Source organism: Nicotiana tabacum, chromosome 9 (genome assembly GCF_000715075.1).
Source record: "Nicotiana tabacum cultivar K326 chromosome 9, ASM71507v2, whole genome shotgun sequence".
Classification (NCBI taxonomy): domain Eukaryota; kingdom Viridiplantae; phylum Streptophyta; class Magnoliopsida; order Solanales; family Solanaceae; genus Nicotiana; species Nicotiana tabacum.
In genome coordinates, this window is record NC_134088.1 from 7,139,159 (window position 1) to 7,164,691 (window position 25,533).

General features: G+C 34.9%; 1 protein-coding gene across 1 annotated transcript; it reads left to right on the forward strand.

The window, feature by feature from the left end:
• Positions 1-958: 958 nt before the first annotated feature.
• LOC107790798 (uncharacterized) lies at positions 959-6,879 on the forward strand. Its single transcript, XM_075221417.1, has 7 exons — positions 959-1,327; positions 1,564-1,605; positions 4,504-4,586; positions 4,689-4,789; positions 4,880-5,095; positions 5,902-5,996; positions 6,074-6,879. The coding sequence occupies exons 1-7, from the start codon at positions 1,186-1,188 to the stop codon at positions 6,325-6,327; spliced, it is 933 nt and encodes a 310-aa protein (XP_075077518.1). The 5' UTR covers positions 959-1,185; the 3' UTR covers positions 6,328-6,879.
• Positions 6,880-25,533: the final 18,654 nt, after the last annotated feature.

Below are 25,533 nucleotides of genomic sequence, written 5' to 3' on the forward strand. Positions count from 1 at the left end.
CTTCTTACTATTGACGATTTCATTTCAGGGATCGAACCCGATATTTTTAATTAAAAATTTTGTGATCCTTGCCTGTCCACCACAATTTTGCTGGTAAAATTTGAATTTTTTATCACATTTTAAAATATTCTAATGAAAATAACCTCGAAAAAAAATCCATAGCCGTAGGAGAAGAACATCTATGCACGTATCATATTATTTTCAAGTATGAAAAAGTCACTCGGAATTATTAATGTAGCCCGTGTCAAATTCAGTGGTAAAAATTGAACTTTATCATTTAAAATACTAATGACAAATTCCATTTTGTTAGGGAGTGTTTTAGCCCTTAACGTGGTATTCAGCATGAATTCAAATTTAATCGGCCCCTAATGCAGATGTCACCAAATGTGGAAAAAAATTAAAATACTGATAAAGTATTAAAATATTGATTGACAGATTCCATTTTTATTTTTTTCAATTTCGACTTTTCTTTACATTCAATTTCAACAAAATACTTCAAACACCTACTAAGTAGGCGTTTGGACATAAGAATCATAACATTCCGAAAAATGGTGGAAAAAAAGTGAAAATGGTTTGAAATTTAAAGTTGTGTTTGAACATAAATTTTAGTTTGAGTTGTTTTTAAAGTTTTGTGAGTAATTTGAGTGAAAATTTTGAAAAATATTTTTTTGGAGTTTTTAAAATTTTTGAAAAATTTCCAAAATATATCTTCAAGTTAAAATTGAAAATTTTATGAACAAAGTTGATTTCGCAAAAAAAAAATATTTTGGAAAAAAAGGAAAAAAAAATAAATTATGCCCAAACGGGCTCTAAATTCCCGGAATGAAATCGGAAAAATTTACTTTTTAAATTAAAAGAAAAAACCGCCACTGTTTTCACACTTTTGACATCGCACGTGCGAGCGTTGAAAATGGCCACTGTTTTCTTTTGGGTTTCAGACACGTCTTTGATTGATTCTGCTGCTCTCTTTTTACACGCAGCTCTGACTCCAAACTGTACATTATTCAGAAAAAATACGCTACATTTCTTACACACTTCAAAATTTACAACTTTGAGAGAAGAAAAAAAAGAAGCAATCTTTAACTTTGTTGTTGTGTTCTTGAATTTGTATTTGAAGATTTAATTCATGACCATGTAGATAAAGGGTGTTTGAATATACAAAAAAGTTCTGATTTTATAAGAAAAATGAGTGTTTCTTTAAGTGTAATGACCTTTAATCTTCTTGAAGATCAGCCAGAAGACAGTCCGAATTCATGGGAAAAGAGGAAAGATTTGTGTATAAGTGTTATCACTAGTTATTCTCCTATGATTCTCTGTACCCAACAAGGTTTGAATACTGCTTTTTCCTCAATTTTTAAGTGGATCTTGATTGGTTTTGTGTTTTTTGCTTAAATGTGTGATTTGGGGTTGCTTTGATTTTGTGTTTTGGTTTATGGGGTTTGTGTTTTTTTTGCAATTTTTCTCCTTTTGGTGTAGATATAAGGAAGTATTATGAAAAATGGATTGTCTTTTGTTTAATCAATGTTTATTTACTAGTAATATTTTGCTTGTGTTTGTCTTTAGGTGTGAAGTCACAGTTGGACTATCTTCAGCAGTGCTTGCAAGGTAACTTTTGATAAATCTTTTATTTTTAGCTCTCTATGACATCATACCTATATAACAACACTCACTATAAAAGCCAATCTTTTTCGGAATCAATTTTCATATTATGTTATAATATATGTTTTCTATATCAGCACTTTGTTATAACATTCAAAAATATTCAGAAGAAGCGAGGCTGTTATAAAGAGGTTTGATTGTAGCTAGAATATAGCTAGCTTCATCATCACTGCACTTTTGAGGTGAAGAATTTGTTATTTTGCTTTTATGAAGAATTATTTCAAAGTGTCTACATGCTTCTGCTCCTTAGAATCAAAAACTATGACACTCGGGGTAATGTTGCAGCTAATGTAGCTTTTCTGGTTGTTTTTGTTTGTGCAATATTGTTCAAAATAGTTGTGTGAGACAGATGTCAGTTTGACAAGGTGTCATTGTAGGGCAGAGCTAGCCTTTGTGTTACGGGTTCGGCTGAACCTAGTAGCTTTGATCCAAACCCCATATTTGTTTTGAGAAAATCTACTTAACATGTACAAATTATTAATTTAGAATCCAGTAATTTGAAAACAACTAGAATCTCGAACTCATAAGCTTCAAATCCTGGCTTTTCCTCTGGTTGTTGCTTCGAGCTTATGTCATGTAAAGAATGTGCATCCGTATATAGACCAGACTTTAGTTGTTATTGTTCAAACATGATACGGAGACTAAGAGATTGAGCATTTCTTAATCAAGAAAGAGCTTGTATTGGATAATTAGAAGTCTAGCTTAAAAAATAAGTAGGTCGGTAAGAAAGCCTGGTTGGCAACTCATAAATTTCATACTATTCTTGTTTTCTTCATTACAAGCACATACATTAAATGAGGATGTAGTATTCAATGTGGTGTGGGATTGGGTAAAGAGAACAATGATGGTGTTTAGAAAGCTGCTCTTGCTGTCTCACGATAGGATATTCTTTGACTTGACTCTCGTCTTCTTCTGACGATTATTCGTCTCATTTTTCTGAAGATGGTGTTTTGGAAAAAACTAACATCGGATGAACTGCAGAGTGGTATATGCGCATCCTATGTCTTGGTAAACTAGTTTTTCAGATAATCATCCCGCTTCCATCCTGCGAAACTTAGGCCTTACAGCAGTATATCACCTCAACTTCAGTTTGTAAAATTTTACTGGTTTCACAATTTTTCCTATTGACAAGTCTAAGAATGATTTTTTCTGGGAAAGACGTGTTGTTGAATAGATTCAGGCCTCTGTTTATTCTCGTATTACGTTCATGGAGCAAGGGTAAGTATATCTCCTCACCTTTTGATCTGTGCGGATGAGCTAAGACTATTTGCTGTCGTGCTGACTTCTTATGAAAGATAGCATGGTCACTGTCCTTTTCGTTTATCTTTTACATCCTCATTTTGTTTGGCACCTTCACTTTGACACCAATGGAACTAATACTATCACATATCCATAATAATGAATATTATTTATAGAAATGTGCCCCTTTCTTCTCTGAGTAAATACGGCTCAAATCTCCTTTAGATCCTCCTTGTAGTATTTTCTCATTACTAAACCAACTCTTTGAACTGCCTTTTTGTTTTCTCAAAGTCCTTTCACAATTTAGAGTGTGATCCACAATTTTATGAGGTGGCCAGAAAGCAGAAAAGAAATTTGCTTGTAGGGCATTCTATGTACAACTCCTTCCAGCAAAAGACTGCTTCTGGTTGTACATTAGTGGATAGGAAAGGGGAGTCTTCTCAAAAAAAATTGAAACAAAAATAAGCCGAGATAGTTATGGGATTAATGAATGATAGGAATTTTTGTTTCTGGAAGCCATTAAATGTATATATCACTTGGAAGATGTTGAGCCGGCAGTATGTTTCTTTATCTGAAGATTCCAAAGAAATGAGTTCAGCCTCTGAGTTGCAGTCGAGGTGTGTTAGTTGATATTTATCCAAAAAAATCCAGTTTTTGAGACTTGAAAAATCAAAGGCTGTCAACTTAGTTAAGATGTTGGTTTTAGGTGGCCCGGCGTTTGCAAATTCTGGACAGGAGAGAGTAGCAGGCAAAGAGAGGCTGGTAATGATATTGACTAATAAGCATTAGGATCGTGTATCTCCTATTTCCCGAGTTCTAGGCTCTAGCATGCCTATCTATGACTTAAAAGTATGAGGAGGAATGTAGGGAGAGAGAAAAGGGATTGAAACAAGGTGGTCCGTACATGTTATTGTGCAAATTGAGAGAAAAACAATAAAGTTAGAAGAAAAACAGGAGTTAAAGCTACATAATTTTTTCCCAGTTGATGTTTATGGTCATGTTGTTTATGTGGAATAGATGAAGGATCTTCTTCAAGCACTATCTTCATTGCCTCCTAAAGTGATGTTTCTGTATAATAATTGATAGATATGAGCTATAGCGGCTAGAGTAACTTTAAGACTTTCAAATACCTTCTGTCCCCAAGGCTTTTGTTTAACCGCAAAATGTAGTATAGCAGGGGATGTGTGATACACGAACATCACAAATTTGAAATTTGGCTGTTGCAAGTTTAGTATTTAGGTGGAGAAAAGTAGAGAGGTGGGTTTTGAAGTTGAAACTACGGTTTTGCTGGTCATATAAAGAAGACTTTCAAGTACCTTCGATCCTTCTTCTATGATTACTGAATATCATGTGTAATCTTACCTTGCTTACTTTATTCACGGAAAATAGGATGATGCATTTTACAATACGTTATTCATATTCAATCTAAGGGAATTATTCTGTTGTCTTAGGAATAACAAAGGTGTAATTTATTCTTGGTTTTATTTAATTGATAAGTACATTATGGAGCTGCATTTGTGATTTTCTTTTTTCTTTTGGAGTGTTAGTGAAGGTGCCAATAGTTGGTCTCTTATTTGCTAATCGTGTTATCTTTTATCAAACTAGGGTATGAGCAGTTTGGAATTTCAAGGAAAGGAGCGGAAGACACTTCTGATCAACACTGTACCATTTTTTATGACAAGGACAAGGTTTTCCCCTTTAAAGAATCATTCTTCCTTCTGTAAATCGATGTAAGGGTTAAGCGGACTGTTTTATACATGTTATCTTAGTTCATCTGATTTTGATTGAAGGTCGAGCTTTTAGAAGGGGGAACATTTTGGTTGTCTGAATCACCTTCGGTGCCCGGAAGCATGTCTTGGGGTTCTACAGTACCGTGCACTGCAACGTGGGCAATATCCTTTTGATCTTTTTAATTTTACTTGTCATGTTACTTGTTCTTTGACTGCATGGGATATTGAGTGCTTTGTTCACTGCAACGTGGGCAATTCCAGCTTAAAGGAGTTGAGCCACCAGGTTTTTCATTTCAGATTGTTAATACAACAATGGATGAGTTCAGTCCTTGTGCTCGAAGGCGAGGTGCTTTGCTTACCTGGCAGCATATTGCATCCTTACCCCCTAGCTTACCGGTCGTGTACTGTGGAGGATTTAACACCCAAAAGGAATCCACTACGGGCCGTTTTCTTCTTGGGAGATCTAGGTAATAATGCCGTTGCCATTTAATGTCTACTATATACTTCTATATCATCATTACAGTACCTTGATTACTGGTATCAAGTTATTCACGACCTTGAGCTTGCAGTGACCACTTAACTGGTCGGTTTTCCTATAAACCACGTAATCCCGCCTAAAATTTTAATTACCCAAACAAGGGAAATATTGCTAAAAGTTTTAATTTGACAACGGTTAACTAACGAACTTGTAGGATTTTTTGCAATGCTAGGTTAATCTATCAAACATAATATGCAAATGCTTAATGTTGTCTCTTCTGATAAAGTAAATGGAATATATTTATTGAAATATTAATTTGGAACTATCGTGTGAAATTGGTTGCTCTTCTGAACATGATTAATTTAGGAAAGAATTCAGGAAATTATTTACTACTGCACAATGGTCAAGGACTTGTCAATATATCTCTTATTATTCTGGAAATTATGTAGTTTTAAGCCTCATCATACTCTGTCATGTGAATATATCGGGGAAGACATTATAGATCAATGTTGCTTTCCCTCTTATATGAGCAATGGCAACTATTTTTTATTTATAATTTTTTTCTTTTTTAAGTAACAGATCCAGTGTAAAGCTTCACTTTTTCATTTTTATGACCATGGATTATTAGCGTATCGGAAGAATAAAGTAAATAAACTAGCAGGAAAGCTATAGTATGAAATGATATCACGATCCTACTTGCTTGGTTCTTTATATGAGCTAACAATGCTAGGACTGTAATACGGTATGGAACATTAAGGAGAAATATATCAATAGCTGACATGTTCTACTTCTCAGAGAGCATGGAGTTGTTGGTGATATGAGAGACGCTTGGCCCAATGCTCGTGTGAGGAAAAATGTATCCCTTATACGGACGTATCATGGATTCAAAGGTTTTGTTATCCTCCCACTGCTATATTAATTTCCGATACATGAGAGACCTATGAAAATCACCATTTGATTCTATCAGGTACGAAGCAGGGACCTCTTGAGTTCCTCAAGTTAGTATTCCGAGCACTTTGTCTGTGCTGGGATCGTCAAACTCAGGATCTGCATGTGGACTGGATCCTTTTCAGAGGCAGATCTCTAATACCCGTCTCGTTTGAGGTGGTGAACGACAACATCGATGGCTTTTATCCTTCGTCCCATTATCCTATATTCACTGAGTTCATGCTTCCTCGGTCAGTGAGGCTGATCGAAGCATCCCCTGAAAACGGAAGCTAAACTATTCCTTACTAAAGTTTTCTCCATTTCACTTTTGTGCATTGTTATTTATTGATTGATTTTTTCGTTTAGTTGCTGGTTTATCTTTGATTATATAGGGATCTAAGGGATACCAAATTGGAAGATAGGGTCATTCATTCCCTTACTGTATCAGAGTTGTTTAAAGCTCCTGCTGTTCAGTTCTCTGAGATAAGTTAGAATGATTTATTTGAAGGGGAGCCCCGAGCATCAGTAAAGTTGTTTCGGTGATCTATAAGTCACGGGTTCGAGCCATGGAAGAAGCCACTAATACTTGCATTAGGGTAGGCTGTCTGTATCACGCCCCTTGGAAGTACTCCTTCCGCGGACCCTGCGTGAATGCGGGATGCTTTGTGCATCGGCCCGCCCCAAAGTTGAATAATGTATTTGTAATCTTTCTTTTAAGTTAATGGATGATGGGTGATTTTCTTCGTTTTTGAATTCCTGTTGGAATATGTTAACTGAATTTCTAGCTGTTCAGTGGACTGATGTAACTTGTTTCATGCAGTAAAATATGTAGATTCTGTGACTTAATTAAGACAGATTTTTTACAGTATCAATATTATTTAACATAACAACAACATACTCAATGTTTTCCACAAGTGGGGTCTGGGGAAGGTAGTATGTAGTATGTACAGAGTCTTATTCCTATCTTGTGAAGGTCAAGAGGTTGTTTCTTGTATACCCTCGACTAAGAAAAGCGAGATCACAATTGTAATGACAAATAACAGTAGCTAGAAAAATAATAGAACCGAAGCAAACGAAACAACCGGTAGTAACAGTATTGTTTAACATATGATACCAATTAATGTATATAATAGAAATTTGCGTGTAATTACTTTTTAAGTAACTTGATTGTATATATTTTTTATACTGTTAGGACATATAACTTAAACCCCCTTATCCCTTATTGTTGGACATTTTCAACACATGTAAGTTTATAGACTACGAAACATTAGTAGAAGAAAAATTAATTTTTACCTATATCTGCTCCAAATTATACTTGAATTAAGTAGTTCTACTGCAAGTTATTTATATTCTGTATAACATAGATTATAGCTTGGCCAAACTTTACCGTTATAAATTATTTCAGATAAACTATAGGGAAAATTACACTGTATAGTCGCTTTTAAAAATAATAATTAAAAAAAAAAAATTTATATATTAAACATATTTATACATAATCGGCATGTATTTTTGTATATTTTCCTAACAAATATTATTATTTTTGCCCGACTAGCTAAATGTGTAACTTGCGCTTAACTACACGTGGTGTAGGCCTGAGTCACGAGTTCGACTTTTGGCATAGAAAAGAGCTTGATATTTAAGTGAAAAAAGTAGGAAAAAATGCTATTTTATCACAAAATTTTAAATCATGAATTTTGGTGATTTCTTGGTTATTACAAAAAAAAAAAGGAAAAAATCTTCTTACAAATTATTCAAGTCTTAACTAGATAAGAGATAAGATTGTTACACAACTACCTGCCTAAAAGAGCAACAGTATAGTCAGACCTCTGTATAACTACATTTTTATATAACAACACTTCACTATGAAAGCTAAGTTTTTTCGGAACCAAATTTCATGTTCTTTTATAATATATATTTTCTACAACAGCAATTCGCTATAACGTTCAAAAATATTTGGAACAAACGAGACTGTTATAGAGAGATTTGACTGTATTTGAACTTGAATCCTCTTTTGTAATCTTTTTGGGTTTGGTTAACCACTTCAAACTTGATAAAAAATGAACTATGATTTTAAGTTCTGCACAAAAAATCCTAAGACAATAACTTACTTTTTAAGTTTTTTTTAAACCTATTTTTTAATTGACCGTTTTAAGACTTTAAGTAAACACCATGATTTCTAAATTGCAATTAAATATTATGATTGGATCTGCAAAGTAAGTGATGAGGACTTTTCAACAGTCTACTCTTCACTTAAGTTTTGCATTAAAATTAGTTGTCTATGGTTTCTTGCTTCAATAAACAAAAAGCTTCACGTAGAATATTTGAATGTGGATTGATTTGCACGCAATATTTTCTTTTATCAAGAAAATATTTTACTAATAGGTACATATTACGAAATGATGTTAGGTTGTCCTTTTCTAAACAAAATAGCTATCATATAGTTGAAATCAAATTTAGGATTATTGTTTTCCATCAAATTTCGGGAATTAATTATTTTATGAAGTGTAATCATCCAATGTTTTTGTGAAAATATCTAGAGATTACCGGTGTGTTTGGTATGAAGTGTTTTACGGTTTTTTCATGTTTGGTTGGATTAAATGTTTTGGAAAATATTTTCCTTATGAACTCATTTTCCTCAAAGTGGAGGAAAATATTTTCTTTATCAAGAGAAGAGAAAACATTTTCCAAAACTCCTTCTCAACTTTCCCCGCCCTATTCCCTCCCTCGCTAACCCAACCCCACCCCCAACCCCGCCCCACCCCCACGCCTACCCACCCACTCTCATCCTAAATAAAAAAATTATTAATATTACTTTCTTTTCATGTTATACATAGATTTTTTTTTGCATTTCAACAAATAAATATTTGTTTACATGATATAAAAAGTTTTTTTTTTCATTTCGACAAAAAAAGTACTTTCTTTTCATAGAAAAAATATTTTCTTTCATTTCAACAAAAAAAGTATTTTCTTTTCATGATGTAAAAAAAATATCTTTTTTTATTTCAACAAATATTTTCATGTTGTAGAAAGAGTACTTTTTTCAACAAAAAAAAAGAATATTTTCTTTTTAGCTATGGAGCACAAATTTTAACGTTATTTTTGCGTAAAAAAGTAAAGCAACATTAGTTCCTTTGGGTTTGTGTTAATTTTTATAAAAATAATTAAATTCTTGAAGAAAATAAAGTCGTAAAAATGTTGGGTATTTAAGGGAGAGAGGGGAGCAAGGAAACATGGGGACTTGGGGGAATGGGGTTGAAGAGAGTAACATAAAAAAATATTTTTCTAAAATAATATTTTTTACTCTCTAACCAAACACTAGAAATATTTTTCGGAAAAAATTTTCTATTCACCAACCAAACAAGGGAAAATAAGTGGTAAACTCACTTATTTTCCATAAAAATATTTTCTAGAAAAATATTTTCTATGAAAAATATTTTCCTTCGTACCAAACATACCCTACATCTCAATGTTTAGGATGATGTCACCTTTATCTAAAATGGATCGAACTATAATCATAAATTGCAGTATACTAAGGGAGTGTTTGTAGCCTATATAAGAGCGGTCAAGACATGCATGAGGGAGTTAAGACACAGGTAAGGATGGCGGAGGAAATTCGGAGTACTTTCCAGTTGATATGAAGTTGCATCAGGGATCAGCGCTTAGCCCGTTTTTATTTTTCTTGGCGATGGATGCATTGACGCGACACATCCAAGGAGAGGGCCTTGGTGTGTGTTGTTTGTAGATGATATAATTCTGATTGATGAGACGCGAGGTGGTGTTAACGAGATGTTGGAGATCTGGAGGCATACCTTTGAGTCTAAAGGTTTCTAGTTGAGCAGGATCAAGACAAAATGCTTAGAGTGCACGTTCAGCAGAGTTACCCCGAAAGCGAATGTGGATGTGAGGCTTGATGCTTAAGTTATTCCTAAGAGAAAGAGTTTTAAGTATTTGGGGTCTGTGATTCAGAGTGATGGGAAGATTGATGAGGATGTCAGATATCGTATCGGAGTGTTGGGGATAAAGTGGAGGGTCGCTTCCGGTGTCTTATGCGATAAGAATGTGCCATTGAGACTTAAAGGCAAGTTCTACAAAATAGTGGTTAGACCGACTATGTTATATGGGGCAAAGTATTGGCCAGTCAAGAACTCCCATGTCTAGAAGATAAAAATTGATGAAATGAGGATGTTGAGATGGATGTGTGGGCATACTAAGTTAGATAGAAATTAGAAACGAAATTATTAGGGACAAAGTGGGAATAGCCCATGTGGAAGATAAAATGCGAGAGGCGAAGCTTCGATGGTTCGGACATGTTAAAAGGAGAAACACAGATGCCCCAATCTTGGGGAGAGGTGATTAGGTGGGACATGACGCATCTTGAGCTAACCTAGAACATGACTCTCAATAAAAGGGTGCGGAGGTTGAGGATTAGGGTTAGAAAGTTAGTAGGCAGTCGAGTGTTTCCCTTTGTCTTCTTGTTTCCGTAGTATTAGTGTTAATATAGTGTTGTTTTATCCTTAGATGGCTATTACTACACATCTTGTATTGTATTATTTGTTATCCGTGCTTCTTTCATCTTGTATCTTGGTATCTTAGCCCCAGTTTTCTAAATATCTAGTACTGTCATTGCTTGATACCAGTGCTTATTTTATCTTTTCTTTAGCTAAGGGTCTATCGAAAATAACATCTATACCCGTCTAGGGTAGGGGTAAGGCGGCGTACATCTCACCCTCCCCAGACCCCACTTGTGGGATTGCACTAGGTCGTTGCAGTATACTATATGGAAAGAACAAAAAATAAGAATGCACAACGAGGAGTAGAGGTAGGTCTAAGAAGTTTGGGATTAGGTGATTAGGTAGAATATGGCGCATCTTCAACTTATCGAGGACATGATGTTGGACAGAAAGGTGTGGAAGTTGATAATTAGAGTTGAAGGGTAGTAGGTAGTCGAGCGTATTGCCTTTTCGTATTAGTAGTACTATTATTTCCTTTTGCTTAGATTTTTATTACTATTTGATGTTTCTTCTGCTTCGATTTTCTTATTATTTTGTTGTTGCTACTTCTCTTTACATGTCTTCTTCTCTTATTATTTTGCTTTCCTTAGTCGAGCGTCTATCGGAAATAATATCTCTACCCGTAAAAGGTAGGAGTAAGTATAGGCGGATCCGGGATTTAAACCTTATGGGTTCAACCTTTAAGATTTTTAGCATTAAACTCATTATATTTTTAAAGTTATGGGTTCATATATATTATTTTTGCAATTTTAATGAATTTTTACTTATAAATTCTTACTCCGCATCGAAAGCTATGGGTTCAATTGAGCCCGTTAGTTGAACTCTACATACACCCTTGGGAGTAAGGTCTGCATACACACTTCCCTCTCCGGATCTCACTTGTAGAATTACGGTATTTATATTATTATTATTGTTGTTGTGGTGGTATACCAACTTCTCTTTTTATTTTTTGTATATGAATTTCCAACAACCTACACTGATCAGATAAGTCTTAATCAACAATTAGACAAATTTAGTATATATATATATATATATATATATATATATATATATATATATATATATATATAAAGCTATGAATTAAAAAGGTGATGTGGCACCTCTTATAGCTCAAGAAAGTCCTCTATCTTTTTTCTCATTTTTTTTTGGCTTTTATCCATTATTTGGTGACTAAAAAATCTGTAGAATATTAAACATATCATATTTATGGCATCCTTAATATTGTCATTTAATGTGTATTAAACATTTGTAAAGGAAAAAAACGTTTTCTTTCCCATGTCTAAGGAGTTATATTTTGGAGAGTAACAAAATTTTAGGAGAAATATATACATGCAAGAGGAGGTGGTGTCAGAATGCACTTTAACAAGGCATTGAAATGACTTCTCTTGCAACAAATTTGTTCTGCTTACTATGGTTTGGGTCATCTCTATGTCAAAGTCATTGGAGCAAAAAAGATCTACGCTAAGATATATTAGAATTCTATCCTTTAATTTTATTTTTTGGACAACTAAATACTCAACATGTTTTAGATCCCTGAAATACTTTTATTTTAAAGTTCAGAATTTCATAATTGTTCAAAGAGAACTTTGGAACTGACATAAGGGAGTTCGTTTTTTTCATTTTTTTTTTGCTTCTGCTTCCTTGATGTTTCCTTGTACTTCTCAGAAAATACTTTAGGCCTCTCAAATCTCTGAAGTTCCATTGCATCCTTTGCTTTCTATATGTATTACTTTAACACATGGATATTTTTCAGATAATACTATGATTTGAATCTACAAAATAGTTCTACAATTCATGCATCAACAAGAATAAAAACTAAAATAAATGAAATAATAAAAATTCAGAACTATTTCTACTCAAATCTTTCCCATTCCTTGTAATAAAAAACTTAAATCAACGTATTACAATGTCAACTTTTCATATTCCTTATTAATAGAATAAAAAGAAAATTTTGAGTCTCAAAATTCACTGTTGTCCATATGTGTTTATGTGCAAGCAAAAGATTGCAATTAAATTGTCATTCTTTTTCTTAAATTTCTTCACTTTGGACTTATGAGTGGTAATATTTGATAATATTTTTCTATACATGTGACGTTGCAGTTAAGCACTCTGATGGGTATTTAAAATTTAAGGACATATCAAAAGAATGTAAATTATTAAGAGCCAGTATTATTCATATCCGGTCAAAAGACAGGGTAAAACTCCAAAGTATGCATTTGTTAGCTCGAAAATGACATAGATGAACATATAACAAAAGCCATGTAACAAAGATATTATATGGTGTCAAATACCGTGCATCGCTTCCAAGGTAAAGCTTTCCAAAACTTCAATTGGGAAGATTCAATTGAGTATAAACAAGAATACGATAATCTTCTCCTTTTATTTTCCTTTTTAGTAAAGCTTTTATTTTTATTATCATATTAGTTTTACTTTCTTACTCATTTATGGTGTAAATGAATGAATTAATTTCTTTTTACTTTTATTTTACTTATCAACGACTAAAAAAATTTGTATATTTCTTTTTTCATTTATCAATGAAATTTACTAATTTTACCTTCCAAAAAATATTTTTTATGACCGCGCGAAGCGTGATCAAATTCACTAGTAATTAGAATATACTTAGTCACGTTTTTTTCCTTTCAATAGTATACATACTTCGTTATGTTTTTATTTCAGTGAAGTTAACAAAAGCTAAAAGTTTCTGGTTGCCAAATTAACAATAGTCAACCTTACACAACAACAACAACAACCCAGTATAATTTTACAGGTGGGGTCTGGGGAGGATAATATATACGCAGACCTTACCCCTACCCCGAGGGGCAGGGAGGCTGTTTCCCGGAGACCCTCGGCTCAAGACAGCAAAAAGAGACGAAACATTAGTACAATTAATAAACTCATACTTAAATAACACAAAATAACATAAAATACATAAAATAACAAAATAACAGCAATGTAAGAATTATAGGAAATACGGGAAAGATGGAAGGTATGCTAATATCCAATAGATAAATCCTTGCATCAGTAGCATCCTAAAATTAACTCCTAACTGGCTAGTCTTACTCTAGTGCGTTGTAGGAATATCTACAACTTCCCCTTATCCTACAACCTTAATGCTCGACCTCCATAATTCCCTATCAAGGGCCATGTCCTCAGTAATCCTAAGTCGCGCCATGTCCTGTCTGATCACCTCTCCCCAATACTTCTTAGGTCTCCCTCTACCTCTCCGCGTGCCCACTACAGCCAGTCGCTCACACCTCCTCACCGGTGCATCAGTGCTCCTCCTCTGAATGTGCCCGAACCATCTGAGTCTTACTTCCCGCATCTTGTCCTCCATGGGGGCCACGCCCACCTTCTCTCGAATATCTTCATTCCTAATCTTATCCATCCTTGTATGCCCGCACATCCACCTCAACATCCTCATCTCTGCTACTTTCATCTTCTGGATGTGTGAGTTCTTAACCGGCCAACACTCGGTCCCATACAACATGGCAGGCCTAACCACTGCTCTATAAAACTTACCTTTTAGTAACGTTGGCACTTTCTTGGCACACAGGACTCCCGTCGCTAACCTCCACTTCATCCACCCCACACTTATACGGTGTGTGACATCCTCGTCGATCTCCCCAGTCCCCTGAATAACTGACCCAAGGTACTTGAAACTACCCCTCTTAGGGATGACTTGAGAGTCAAGCCTCACTTTCATTCCCGCTTCCGTCGGCTCAGCCCCAAATTTACACTCGAGGTATTCCGTCTTCGTCCTGCTCAACCTGAAACCTTTGGACTCAAGGGCATGTCTCCAAACCTCTAGCCTCTCGTTGACGCCGCGTCTTGTCTCGTCAATTAGGACTATGTCATCAGCAAATAGCATGCACCATGGCACCTCCCCTTGAATATGATGCGTTATGGCATCCATCACCAGGGCAAATAGGAAAGGGCTGAACGCAGACCCTTGGTGCAACCCTGTAACAACCGGAAAATGGTCAGAGTCACCTCCTACTGTCCTAACCCGAGTCTTTAATCACCCTAATGTAGGCTACCGGGACCCCTTTAACCTCTAAGCAGCTCCATAAGACCTCCCTAGGAACCCTGTCATACGCTTTCTCTAGATCGATAAACACCATGTGAAGGTCCTTCTTCTTATCCCTGTATTGTTCCACCATCCTCCTAATAAGGTGGATAGCTTCTGTGGTAGATCGCCCCGGCATGAACCCAAACTGGTTGTCTGAAATAGACACCGTCCTTCGCACTCTCATCTCTACCACTCTCTCCCAGACTTTCATGGTATGACTCAGTAATTTGATACCCCTATAGTTGTTACAGCTCTGGATATCGCCTTTGTTCTTATACAACGGAACCATTGTACTCCACCTCCACTCTTCAGGCATCCTATTAGTCTTGAGTATAACATTCAACAACCGAGTAAGCCATTCCAACCCTGTTCTACCCACACACCTCCAAAGTTCAACCAAAATTTCGTCTGGCCCGGTAGCTCTGCCCCTCCTCATCTTATGCAAAGCTTCCATGACCTCATCGACCTCAATGTCCCTACAATAACTTAATTCCTGGTGGTTGTCTCCATTCCTCAATTCACCTAGTACACTATCCTGATCCCCTTCTTCATTAGAAGTTTATGAAAGTAGGTCTGCCATCTCTTCTTAATCTGGTCATCCCCCACCAAAACTTTGCCGTCCTCATCCTTTATGCACCTCACCTGGTCCAGATCCCGAGCCATCCTCTCTCTCACCTTAGCGAGTTGGAATAACTTCTTCTCCCCGCCTTTGTTCCCCAGTTCCTCAACTAAGACAGGATTTCAACCTTATTTGGGTCATTTTGTCAATAACTAAGACAGAATTCCTTTTTCTTTTGGCACCAAGTGTGAATTAGAGTTCTACTTTTAGACTAAATAGCAAAACTGAGGGGCAACCTTATGCCATCAAAGAACAAAATAGTGAGAACGTTAAAAAACTCTCTACCATGCAAAAACATTGCTTACAACCGTTACCATTATAGAACATATCTACTGTTTTCTTAAAACTTCCTCATAAACACCACATATCATGGCTGATTCCCTTAAACAAACAGACTAGTGTAATCAAGTTTCAGAACCACCAAATTTAGGATCCATGCAAATTGACGACGTAACCCTGCAAACACAAATACCTTCTTTTCTACAAACACTACTAAGCGAGAAATATCTTTTGCCTTGTTCCTCAACCAACCTAATACACTCCTTAAACACTCTAGATCTAACAGATGAATTACTTCATACTACCACTGACGATGACTCTTTTATACCAATTTCCTCAACTGATAAGTCTCGTATATATGAACCTTGGAAGTACTCTGTTATAGTGAAGCTTTTTGGTAAAAGGATTACACACCAAATCATGTATGATAAGCTGATGAATTTATGGAAACCTACAGAGGTACTTCCTCCAATTGATTTGGGTTCTGATTTTTTCCTCATTAAGTTCCAAAAAGAGGAAAATATGATCAAAGCTTTGCATGGAGGTCCTTGGTTTATTCTCAGTCATTTCCTAACTGTACAAGGATAGGAGCCAAAGTTTAAAGCATCGTCCACTCAACTTACACACTCAGCTATATGGGTACGCATGCCTGAGTTACCTGCCGAGTTTTATGATTTAGAAATACTCAGTCGGATTGGATCAAAGTTAGGAAGACTACTAAAGATTGATACTTGTACCTCAACTACTACACGAGGTAGGTATGCCCGTATATGTATTGAAGTACCGTTGGAGAAACCTTTAAAAACACACATATTCATAGGACACCTTTACTTTGTACGCACTGTGGCAAATTTGGTCATCCAGTTCTTAATTGTCCTGAGATAATTAGTCTACATATGGAGAAAAACCAATTCAATAAACAACAGGACAAGATTAACACACCTACTGCTACTCTCTCGAAGGATAATGAGTGGAAAACGGTGGTTTTTGCCAAGAAGAAGTTACAACCACCCAAACAACCACAACTGGGAAGAGAACAGGCAGCGGTAAGGGCGGCTACAGAAGTGGTAGAGTCGGTGCTGCCATTACCAGGTAAGTCTGCTAACCCTACATTACCTGTTTTGGGCCGGGTCACTTTACAAGGGCAAGGGAATCTGAATAAGCCCAATATGAAATTATACATTCAATTTCATATGCTCTCTAATGTTGGGCCGTTAGACTCCCCCAAAATCTTTCTCATAAAGGCCCAATAGTTGATAACTTGGACAATGGGTATCTTTCTACACAACAAATATACAAAACCCATTTCTATAAGCATGAAAAGTGGCCAACCATATCAAGCAATCCCTTTATTCCTAACCCTAACTCTATAGTTCCTCAATTACCATCTTTAGTTAATTCTCACACGTCTTTCCAAGAGTGCATGCCACATAATCAAGACATGCCATGTAACCAAGCCTTTACAAAACCTATTAAACATAGACAACTCAGAAGGGACTCTTCCTAAGATAGACACATCGGACTAGGCAATTAATAGCACAATATCAACTTTGCATGCTACAGTAAATTTTGTTCCTTCTCAACCTAAACTTCCCCAAAACCAAGGCAAACAATATGATGATTTACCATGTGAAGATCATCATGATCATTCTTCAATCCTATCTACTCTAAATTCAAATACGTATCCTCACTCAACTCAAACTCCAAACCATTTTACTGGTATAACTTCTGCATCACAGAAACACCAAACATCCTTAGATAATGCAGAGGCCAACGTTTATAGGTATGACTTGGAGTATACGAACTAGGAGTCAATTCTTCCATCTACCTCATCTCACAATGGCTGGTCCTCAGTTGCCTCAGAGCTCATCACCTCTGGTTTACACATCTCAGCTGATGACAATTGATCTCCCTCTCCAATCTTGGCTAGAAATGGGGTTGCAGGATTATGCACTGATATTCACCCTACAACTCAACAACCAAGAGGTGGTGTTGTTGATACAAAATCCGACTCACTTAGCGGAAATAGTGACGGAAGGAATGAGGTTGGGAATGGAGGCTTTCAATCTGAACCAATGGTATGCAACTCAGACTCCTCTTCCGATAGACCAACAGGCTTCAAGTTCAACCCAACAGCCATGGTCACACCAAATGGCACAAATGAGTCCAGCGTGGGAGCAAACTGTAAGCCTCTTACCCTTCTATCCACCACATCACATGGGCCAGATTTTTGCCCCGTGATTTCAGCCTCTGGACATATTCAATCCACTCTCCCCTTATTCCAGTCCACTCAGTCCTTTAGAGAGTCTTACTCAACCAAACAGCCCAGTCCACTCTCCCCCTCCATCTCCACAAGAACTAGACAGAGAGACAAGAGAGGAATTGATAACAATTCTTGCGGAGATGAGGGAGACAAGAACAGAATTTTGGTGGTTAAAAGGGATTCAGTTTTACAACCTCAAAGAACAGTTCGAAAAAAGTTTATTCTAAAGTGTCCACCGAAAATGGTTACATGCAGCCTCAATTTTCGACCAACCACCAATCCCGACGTAGGAAAGTATACTATGGTGATCATACCAACACTTCTTCAACTTCCACTGAGTCTGGATCCTCTAGTGACTAAGAATCCATTGTCCCAACCAGGAACCCTAATTCTTACATGAATTTTCTAGTTTGGAATTGTAGGGGTTTTCACAATCCAGAGTTTAGGAGACATTTTAGGTCTTTATTAGATAACCATAGACCTACTCTTGCTATTTTACTTGAAACCCATATGCATGACCATGAAAGGCTACGTGAAGAATTTAACTTTAGTAACATGGCTCAATCTCCTGCAAATGGGCTCATAGGAGGATTAGTGGTTCTTTGGAATGCTATTCTCATCAATGTAACTGAAAAGAGAGTTGGGGAACAGGAAATACATTGCCTTGTCCAGGTTAGTCCTACAAAACCTACTTGGATTTTATCTGCTATTTACGCTAGTAGACTCTATCAATTACGTGATATGCTTTGGAATAGTTTAATTAACCTGCATGTTAATAATGGTATGCCTTGGCTAATAGGGGAGATTTTAATGAAATTTTAGAAGCTAAGGAAAAGTTTGGGTCTACCAATTAATAACAATAGGTTAGATAAATTTGCTAATTTTATGTATAGATGTAGCCTTATTGATTTAGGTTCCCAGGGCAGTAGGTTTACCTGGACTAATAAACAAAGAAATGGACGTGTCATATTAGAAATGCTTGATCGTTTTTTGGCTAATTATGATTGGCTAAATTTATTTCCAAACTCCACAGTTATACATTTACCTCGTACTCACTCTGATCATTACCCTTTGCTTATTAATTTGGAACCTCCTCAACCTCTTTATAATAGAATTTTTAGATTTGAGACTATGTGGACATCTCATCCTCAATTTCAAAAACTGGTTCATGCAACATGGATGAATGATGTACCTTTATTAGCTACTACTGAAAATTTTAAGAGAATAGCTACACGTTGGAATTTCAATATCTTTGGTAACATTTTTGAACGAAAAAGAAAATTACTAGCTAGATTAGCAGGCTTACAGTCTTCAGTACATTATCCTACTAGTGTTTTCTTGCATAATTTAGAAACACAATTAACTTTGGAATACAGTCACATTCTTCGTTCAGAAGAGGAATTCTGGCAGTTAAAATCTAGAATAAATTGGTTGAAGGAAGGGGGTGCTAACACTAGATTTTATCATCTATCTACCCTTCATAGACATATAAAATAACTGCTTTACAAGATAATGTTGGGAATTGGGTAGACTCTAGTACTGAAATTCGTAATCTAATACTAAATTACTACACTAATTTATTTCATACTGATCATCTAATCTCAAAAGATATAACAAGGATTTCTTATAATTGTCATATTTCTTCAAATGATTTACTTATGATGGAATTACCACTTCAGCAAGAAGATATTTTAACAGCTTTGAATAGTTTTAAACCATACAAATCTCCAGGATCGGATGGATTATATCCAATCTTTTACCAAAAATACTGGAGGGAGGTAGGTGCTAAAGTCACCTCTTTCTGTCAAAATTTGTTTAGTTCTAAAACTATCCCAGTAGATCTTAATAAGACTCTTTTTTGCCTTATACCTAAGGTAAAGCATTCTACACGAAGCCAACAATTTAGGCCTATCAGCCTTTGTAATACGGTCTATAAATTAATTACTAAAATAATAGTTAATAGGCTTAAACCAATTATAGGAAATATTATAGGACCAACACAAACAAGCTTCCAACAAGGTAAAAGAGCTTGTGATAATGCCATAATAGTACAAGAAGCCTTAAATTATCTTGCTAGAATGAAAGGGAAATCTCCTGCCATGTTATTAAAGCTTGATTTAGAAAAAGCATTTGATAGATTAGAATGGTCCTTTATAAGACATGCTTTAGTTTACTTTAATATTCCTCAACCAATGATATCTTTAATTATGTCCTGTGTGACAACTACATCAGTCTCTATTTTAATCAACGGTTCGAGTACCCAATATTTTACACCTTCGAGAGGGATTTGTCAAGGAGATCCTTTGTCACACTATTTATTCATTATGTGTATGGAATTATTATCTAGAAATATATCACAATCAGTGGACTACTTAAATTGACAACCTATCCGGATTTCTAATAAGGGTCCATTACTATCACATCTTTCTTCGTAGACAATATAATATTATTTTCTAAAATAACTACTAAAAGTTCCCATGCAATTATTGATGTGTTCAATAACTTCTTAGAATGCTCAGGGCAAAAGATTAACTTTGATAAATCTAAGTTATTTTCTCTAAGAATTGTAGTACTAATGATAAGGTTTTTACAATAAACTCATTTAGTATGAAAGAAGGAACCTCTTTCGGAAAATATTTAGGATTCCTCGTGTTCCAAGCAAAGCCTAGAAATGCTGATTTCCAATTCTTGCTTGATAATTTCAAGAATAAATTAGCAGGCTGGAAGTCTAAATTCTTAACACTTGTAGGAAGAGCCACTTTAATAAAATCTACATTAAATCAACTTCCTAATCATATAATGCAATATATACATATTCCTTCTAATATTCTCCATAAGCTAGATCAGTATCAACGAAATTTCCTATGAGGTTCTACTTTGGAGAAAAAGAAATTGAATCTTGTTAAATGGGATGATATTACGAAGCCAAAATATACTGGTGGATTAGGAATACAAAAGTTAAGATATAAGTACAATGCTTTATTAGCAAATTTAGCATGGAGATTATTTAATTCACCAAACACTATGTGGGCTAAGGTGTTACTGTCCAAATATCTACATACTTCTCATGCTAAAAAGAATTCCAATATTTGGTCTAACATCATCACTGGTTGGAACCTATGCCAGTTAGGCATAAAATGGAATATAGGAAGAGGCACACACATTAGGCTATGGGAGGATCCATAGATTGCACCCGGTACAACTATTAGATCAACATCTATGGACCTTTACCTTTGGAGTATCAAAACGTGACTATCTCATCCTTTACTGATAATGAGAGATGGGATTGGAATTAAATTCCTTTTGACCTACCCAATACCATTAGACATCTAATTCAATCGGTTTATATTTCAAAATATGGTAACAAAGTTGACAGAATTTTTTGGGGTTTAACTCCTACAGGTATTTTCAGTACTAAGTCCATGTATAATATATTAGATGCACAACATAATATTACTATAACAAATTATATAAATTACGACTGGATTTGGAGGCTACCTGTTCAACCCAAAATCAAAGGATTCATATGGTTGCTTTTTAAAGAAAGACTACCCACTATGGAATATCTCAAACATTGCAACATCATTCAAGATACTACATGTCAATATTGCCATGAGAAAGATGAAAACACTAAGCATCTGTTTCTAGAATGCATTAGTGCTAAAATATATTGGCAGACTTTGGGTATAATTGATTATATCATTTACTTGTCACAAGATTCGAATGATTCTAATTGGATTCATAAGCTTATAACTTTCAAAACCTTTTATGTTCCATACAAGATAAATCCAACCACATACTTGTCTTTGAGTTTATGGAATATTTGGTTAGCCCATAATAATAATTGTTATAAACATAGTACATCAATAGCTTCTACAAAGTTAACTACTCAACAAACTGCTGAATTTACATATCTTATTGCTAACAAGCATACTATTAGGAGAAAGAGACAACAAAATCTTAAATGGAAACCTCCTAAATTTCCTTTCTATAAACTAAATACTGACGTGCCCATAATAATAATAAGTCTGGTATTGGTGGTTTAATACGAAATGCAAATGCGGAATGAGTAATAGGATTTGCAGCATCAATTACAGCGGAGTCACCAACTACAACAGAAACATATGCTTTAATGCAAGGACTCCAATTAGCTCTTGATCGTAATCTACTACCACTAGAAGTAGAAGTGGACTCAAAGGATTTACTAAGATTACTCACTTCCACTAAAGACATACCTAATAATTTAATTTCTGATTGCAGGTACCTCCTGGACAGGTTGGGTAAACCTATAGTAATGCATGCGTACGGAGAGCAGAATGGAGTTGCGGACAAGCTAGCAAAGGAGGGCTGCAATTTTGACTTACAATCAATGGTACATATTTTTTATGACAGCCCAGTTTTAGCAAGGTCACTTTTTGAGAGGGAAAAGAGTGTAGTGCAGGGACCTGTTTTGGATAATGATAGACCTAACTCTAGTGATTACAATATTGTAAATATGGATGTTAATAGTAATAGACCTATGCGTAGTAGTAAAATAGTTGGACAAAATATTATAGCACCCAATGAAGGTGCATATGCTTGTAATAGGATGCAAGGTATGCATCCCGCCTCTGTACGCAATGTTTAATATAATATAGCTTATCTTTTAAATCAAAAAAAAAAAAAGCAAAACTGAGGGTAGGGGTGGCAAACAAGCGGGTTAGGTCGGATAAGCGGGTCAAAAACGGGTAATTTAAAAAATGGATAAATTATCCGACCTAATCCGTATTTGAGACGGATAAAAAACGGGTTATCCGGCGGATAATATGGATATCTATATTATCATGATTTCTTGTATATGATTACTTTTGAGAGAATTCTTAGTTTCGTAGATAATTTCGAAATAAATTCCTTTAATGGTATATACCATTTGTGTCGTTGTAAGTTTATTTAATTCGACACACTTGCATTGATTAATTAATGTACTAATGAGATTTTGTTGGTCATATAATACAAGTAGGCAGTCCCAATCTAAGCCATCACTCATTACATTAATTATTTCCTGCTAAGTAAAGCTCTCACAGCTGGAGTTTTGTCCATTGCTTAGTAATTCAATTTGCTTTGTGTCAAAAATTAATATTTTTAAGTCCAAGTCAAAGTCACTCTCATGAAAAACGGTTAGGTATGACGTATACTATTTTTGAAAAATATAATTATTTTTATAATATTTTGTCAGAAAGAAAAATAATTTTCACTAAAATATAAAAAAATTATTTCCTCACTTCTGGATGGAACTTATTTTTTTTTTGAAATCAAAAATTTAAGTTTCTAAAATTATTCCAACTAACAATTACACACCTAGCAATCTTTAATAGTTAAATTAATTTCATCAAAGCACTATCTAATTTGCTAATATTTTGATTATCAATCTTTGATAAATGTCTTCTCAAAAAATAATTTTTTTTACTTAATCAACTGAATATCAGAAGATATTTTAAGAAAAATATTTTTCATAAATGCAAAAATATTTTTTAAAAAATAAATTTTATCGTACCAAACAAAACTAGACTTGAATAATTTACTTAGATATTGTTTAAATACACAGCTAAGCCTTCCTTTTAATTTTTAATTTTGCCTAAGTTTTTGAAAATGAGAATTTGAGTTTTGAGAGTCGATTAGACTCGAATTTAAAAACTAATCATATATATGGGCTCGTGGGGTTACGGGTAGTCGGAATTAGGGGTGGGCATATATTGAGTAAAACCGATAACCCGAACCGTTAATTATTTATTGGGTTATCGGTATTGGATTATTGGGTTAACGATTCGGTAACGAGTTAAAAAAGATTTTATTGGGTTATCGGTTCGGGTTCGGTTTGGCAATTCTGTTATTGGGAAAAACCGATAACCCAATAAGGATTAACTAATTTACTAGTTTACCCTTAAGTATATACATACTAGGGTTTCATAATTCATAGTTCACTGACTCACTCTTTGATTTCCCTATTCTTTCTCAGTTTCTCCGCCTTACGCCCTCACCAGTCAGCCCCCGTCAAGACTCAGGCCGATGTCAGTCGCATCACGCCCTTACCCAGTCAGCCCCCGTCAAGACTCAGGCCGACGTCAGTCGCATCACGCCCTCACCCGGTCAGCTCGTCAAGACTCAGGCCGTCGTCAATCCATTTCTCAACTTCTTTCTTTCACTCTTCAGTCGCATCTTTACTTCATTTTTTAGATCCATCAGATTCTTCAGTCGCATCTTTACTTCACTCTTCAGTCGTATTTCTCAGCCGCATTCTTTAGCTTCATCTTGATTCTTCGTGTAAGTTTTTAGTTGCTTCATCTTCATCTTTTTCTTAGTTTGTTAGAAAGCATTCTTGCTCTGGATTTTTCTTAGTTTGTTTGAAAACTGAAGTGAGATTTGTTGTGTGCTTTAATTGTTGAGCTGTTACAAAGTTATCTTGTGTCAGTTGTTATAAAATTTGTATTTCATAACTAATAAACTTTTTAATCTATATACATAATTATGTACTAGAGTAAAAAAGTAGATATCAATGTTCAAAGACCCTATACGTTGCTTGATTTTGGGTTGAAGAATGAAAGATAGAAACTTTGGTTAGTGTTTTATTTTATTGGATGTTGCAGTGAAGTTAAATTCTTGTGAAATAGAACAGTTCTCAAAAGAGTTTTAGCAAAACAGTTCTTAAAATCTTATAAAACTGTTTTAGCAAAACAGTTTTATACATTGTGAAATAATTTTATACAACTGTTTTATCTTATCGGGTAAACCGATAATCGAACCAATAATGACCGATAATTGATAATCGATAACTAATATCTTATCGGTTTGATTATCGGGTTATGATATTTGTAAACCGATAACCGATAGGCAAAACTGATAATATTCATAACTGAACCGAACAGACCGATACCCACCCCTAGTCGGAATCTACCCTTGGACCCGAATTTTGACCGGACAGGCTCGAAGTTGACTTTTGGGGAATTTTGTGAAGATCAAAGCTTTATCTATTGTAATTATTTTTCCTTGCATTGTTTGATGATATTAAATTAATTTTGGTTAGATTTGAGCCGTGAGGAGACGAATTTTAGGAGATAAGCTATTTCCGAGTGTTGCGTTAGCATAGCTGAGGTAAGTAAAGCATCATCAACTTTTCTTTTTTAATGTCATTTTTATTTAATGAAATAAAAGGAAAAAGAAAGAAAACCAATAACAAACACCGATTCAGTCACTTTATTTAACATGCATTGCATGTGTTTTCCCAATCTCATAAATAGGTTAATATTATTCTGAAGTTTCAATGCATGGGCACCTCGTTTCCTCAAAGATCCTTGTCTCCTTACATTTTGAAAGAAAATGTATTATTTTTTATTTTTTTTTACTTTTTAAACTTTGACTATTGATGTTAATACATTAGCATTCGTAGTGTCTGAAAATAAAAACACATATAATATCATTAACTTTAATCGGTTGAGGAATCATATTAATCCTATTGTTAGCATCACTCTACTTCTACTTATATTAATACAAATATTTTTATTACATGACATAACATTTTGATTAATGGGACATGAATTCACTATAACTTAAACGATTTGAGCAACAAATACGAGTAGTAATTATTTATTAATGGGACTTGAATTGCGACCTAAGATATAATAGTCTTAAAAAGCTAAAAAAACTAGCTTTGAGAAATATGTTTGCTAAAAAAACTCCATCTGTCCCATTTTAATATCGCTTTAGTTCAAAAAAATTATCCCAA

Excerpts from the sequence above, each read along its gene's own strand:
- LOC107790798 (XM_075221417.1), top strand. The coding sequence starts at position 1,186 with ATGAGTGTTTCTTTAAGTGTAATGACCTTTAATCTTCTTGAAGATCAG. Across the intron at positions 1,328-1,563 it reads GATTCTCTGTACCCAACAAG|GTGTGAAGTCACAGTTGGAC; the intron begins GTTTGAATACTG and ends GTTTGTCTTTAG. Across the intron at positions 5,096-5,901 it reads TTTCTTCTTGGGAGATCTAG|AGAGCATGGAGTTGTTGGTG; the intron begins GTAATAATGCCG and ends TCTACTTCTCAG.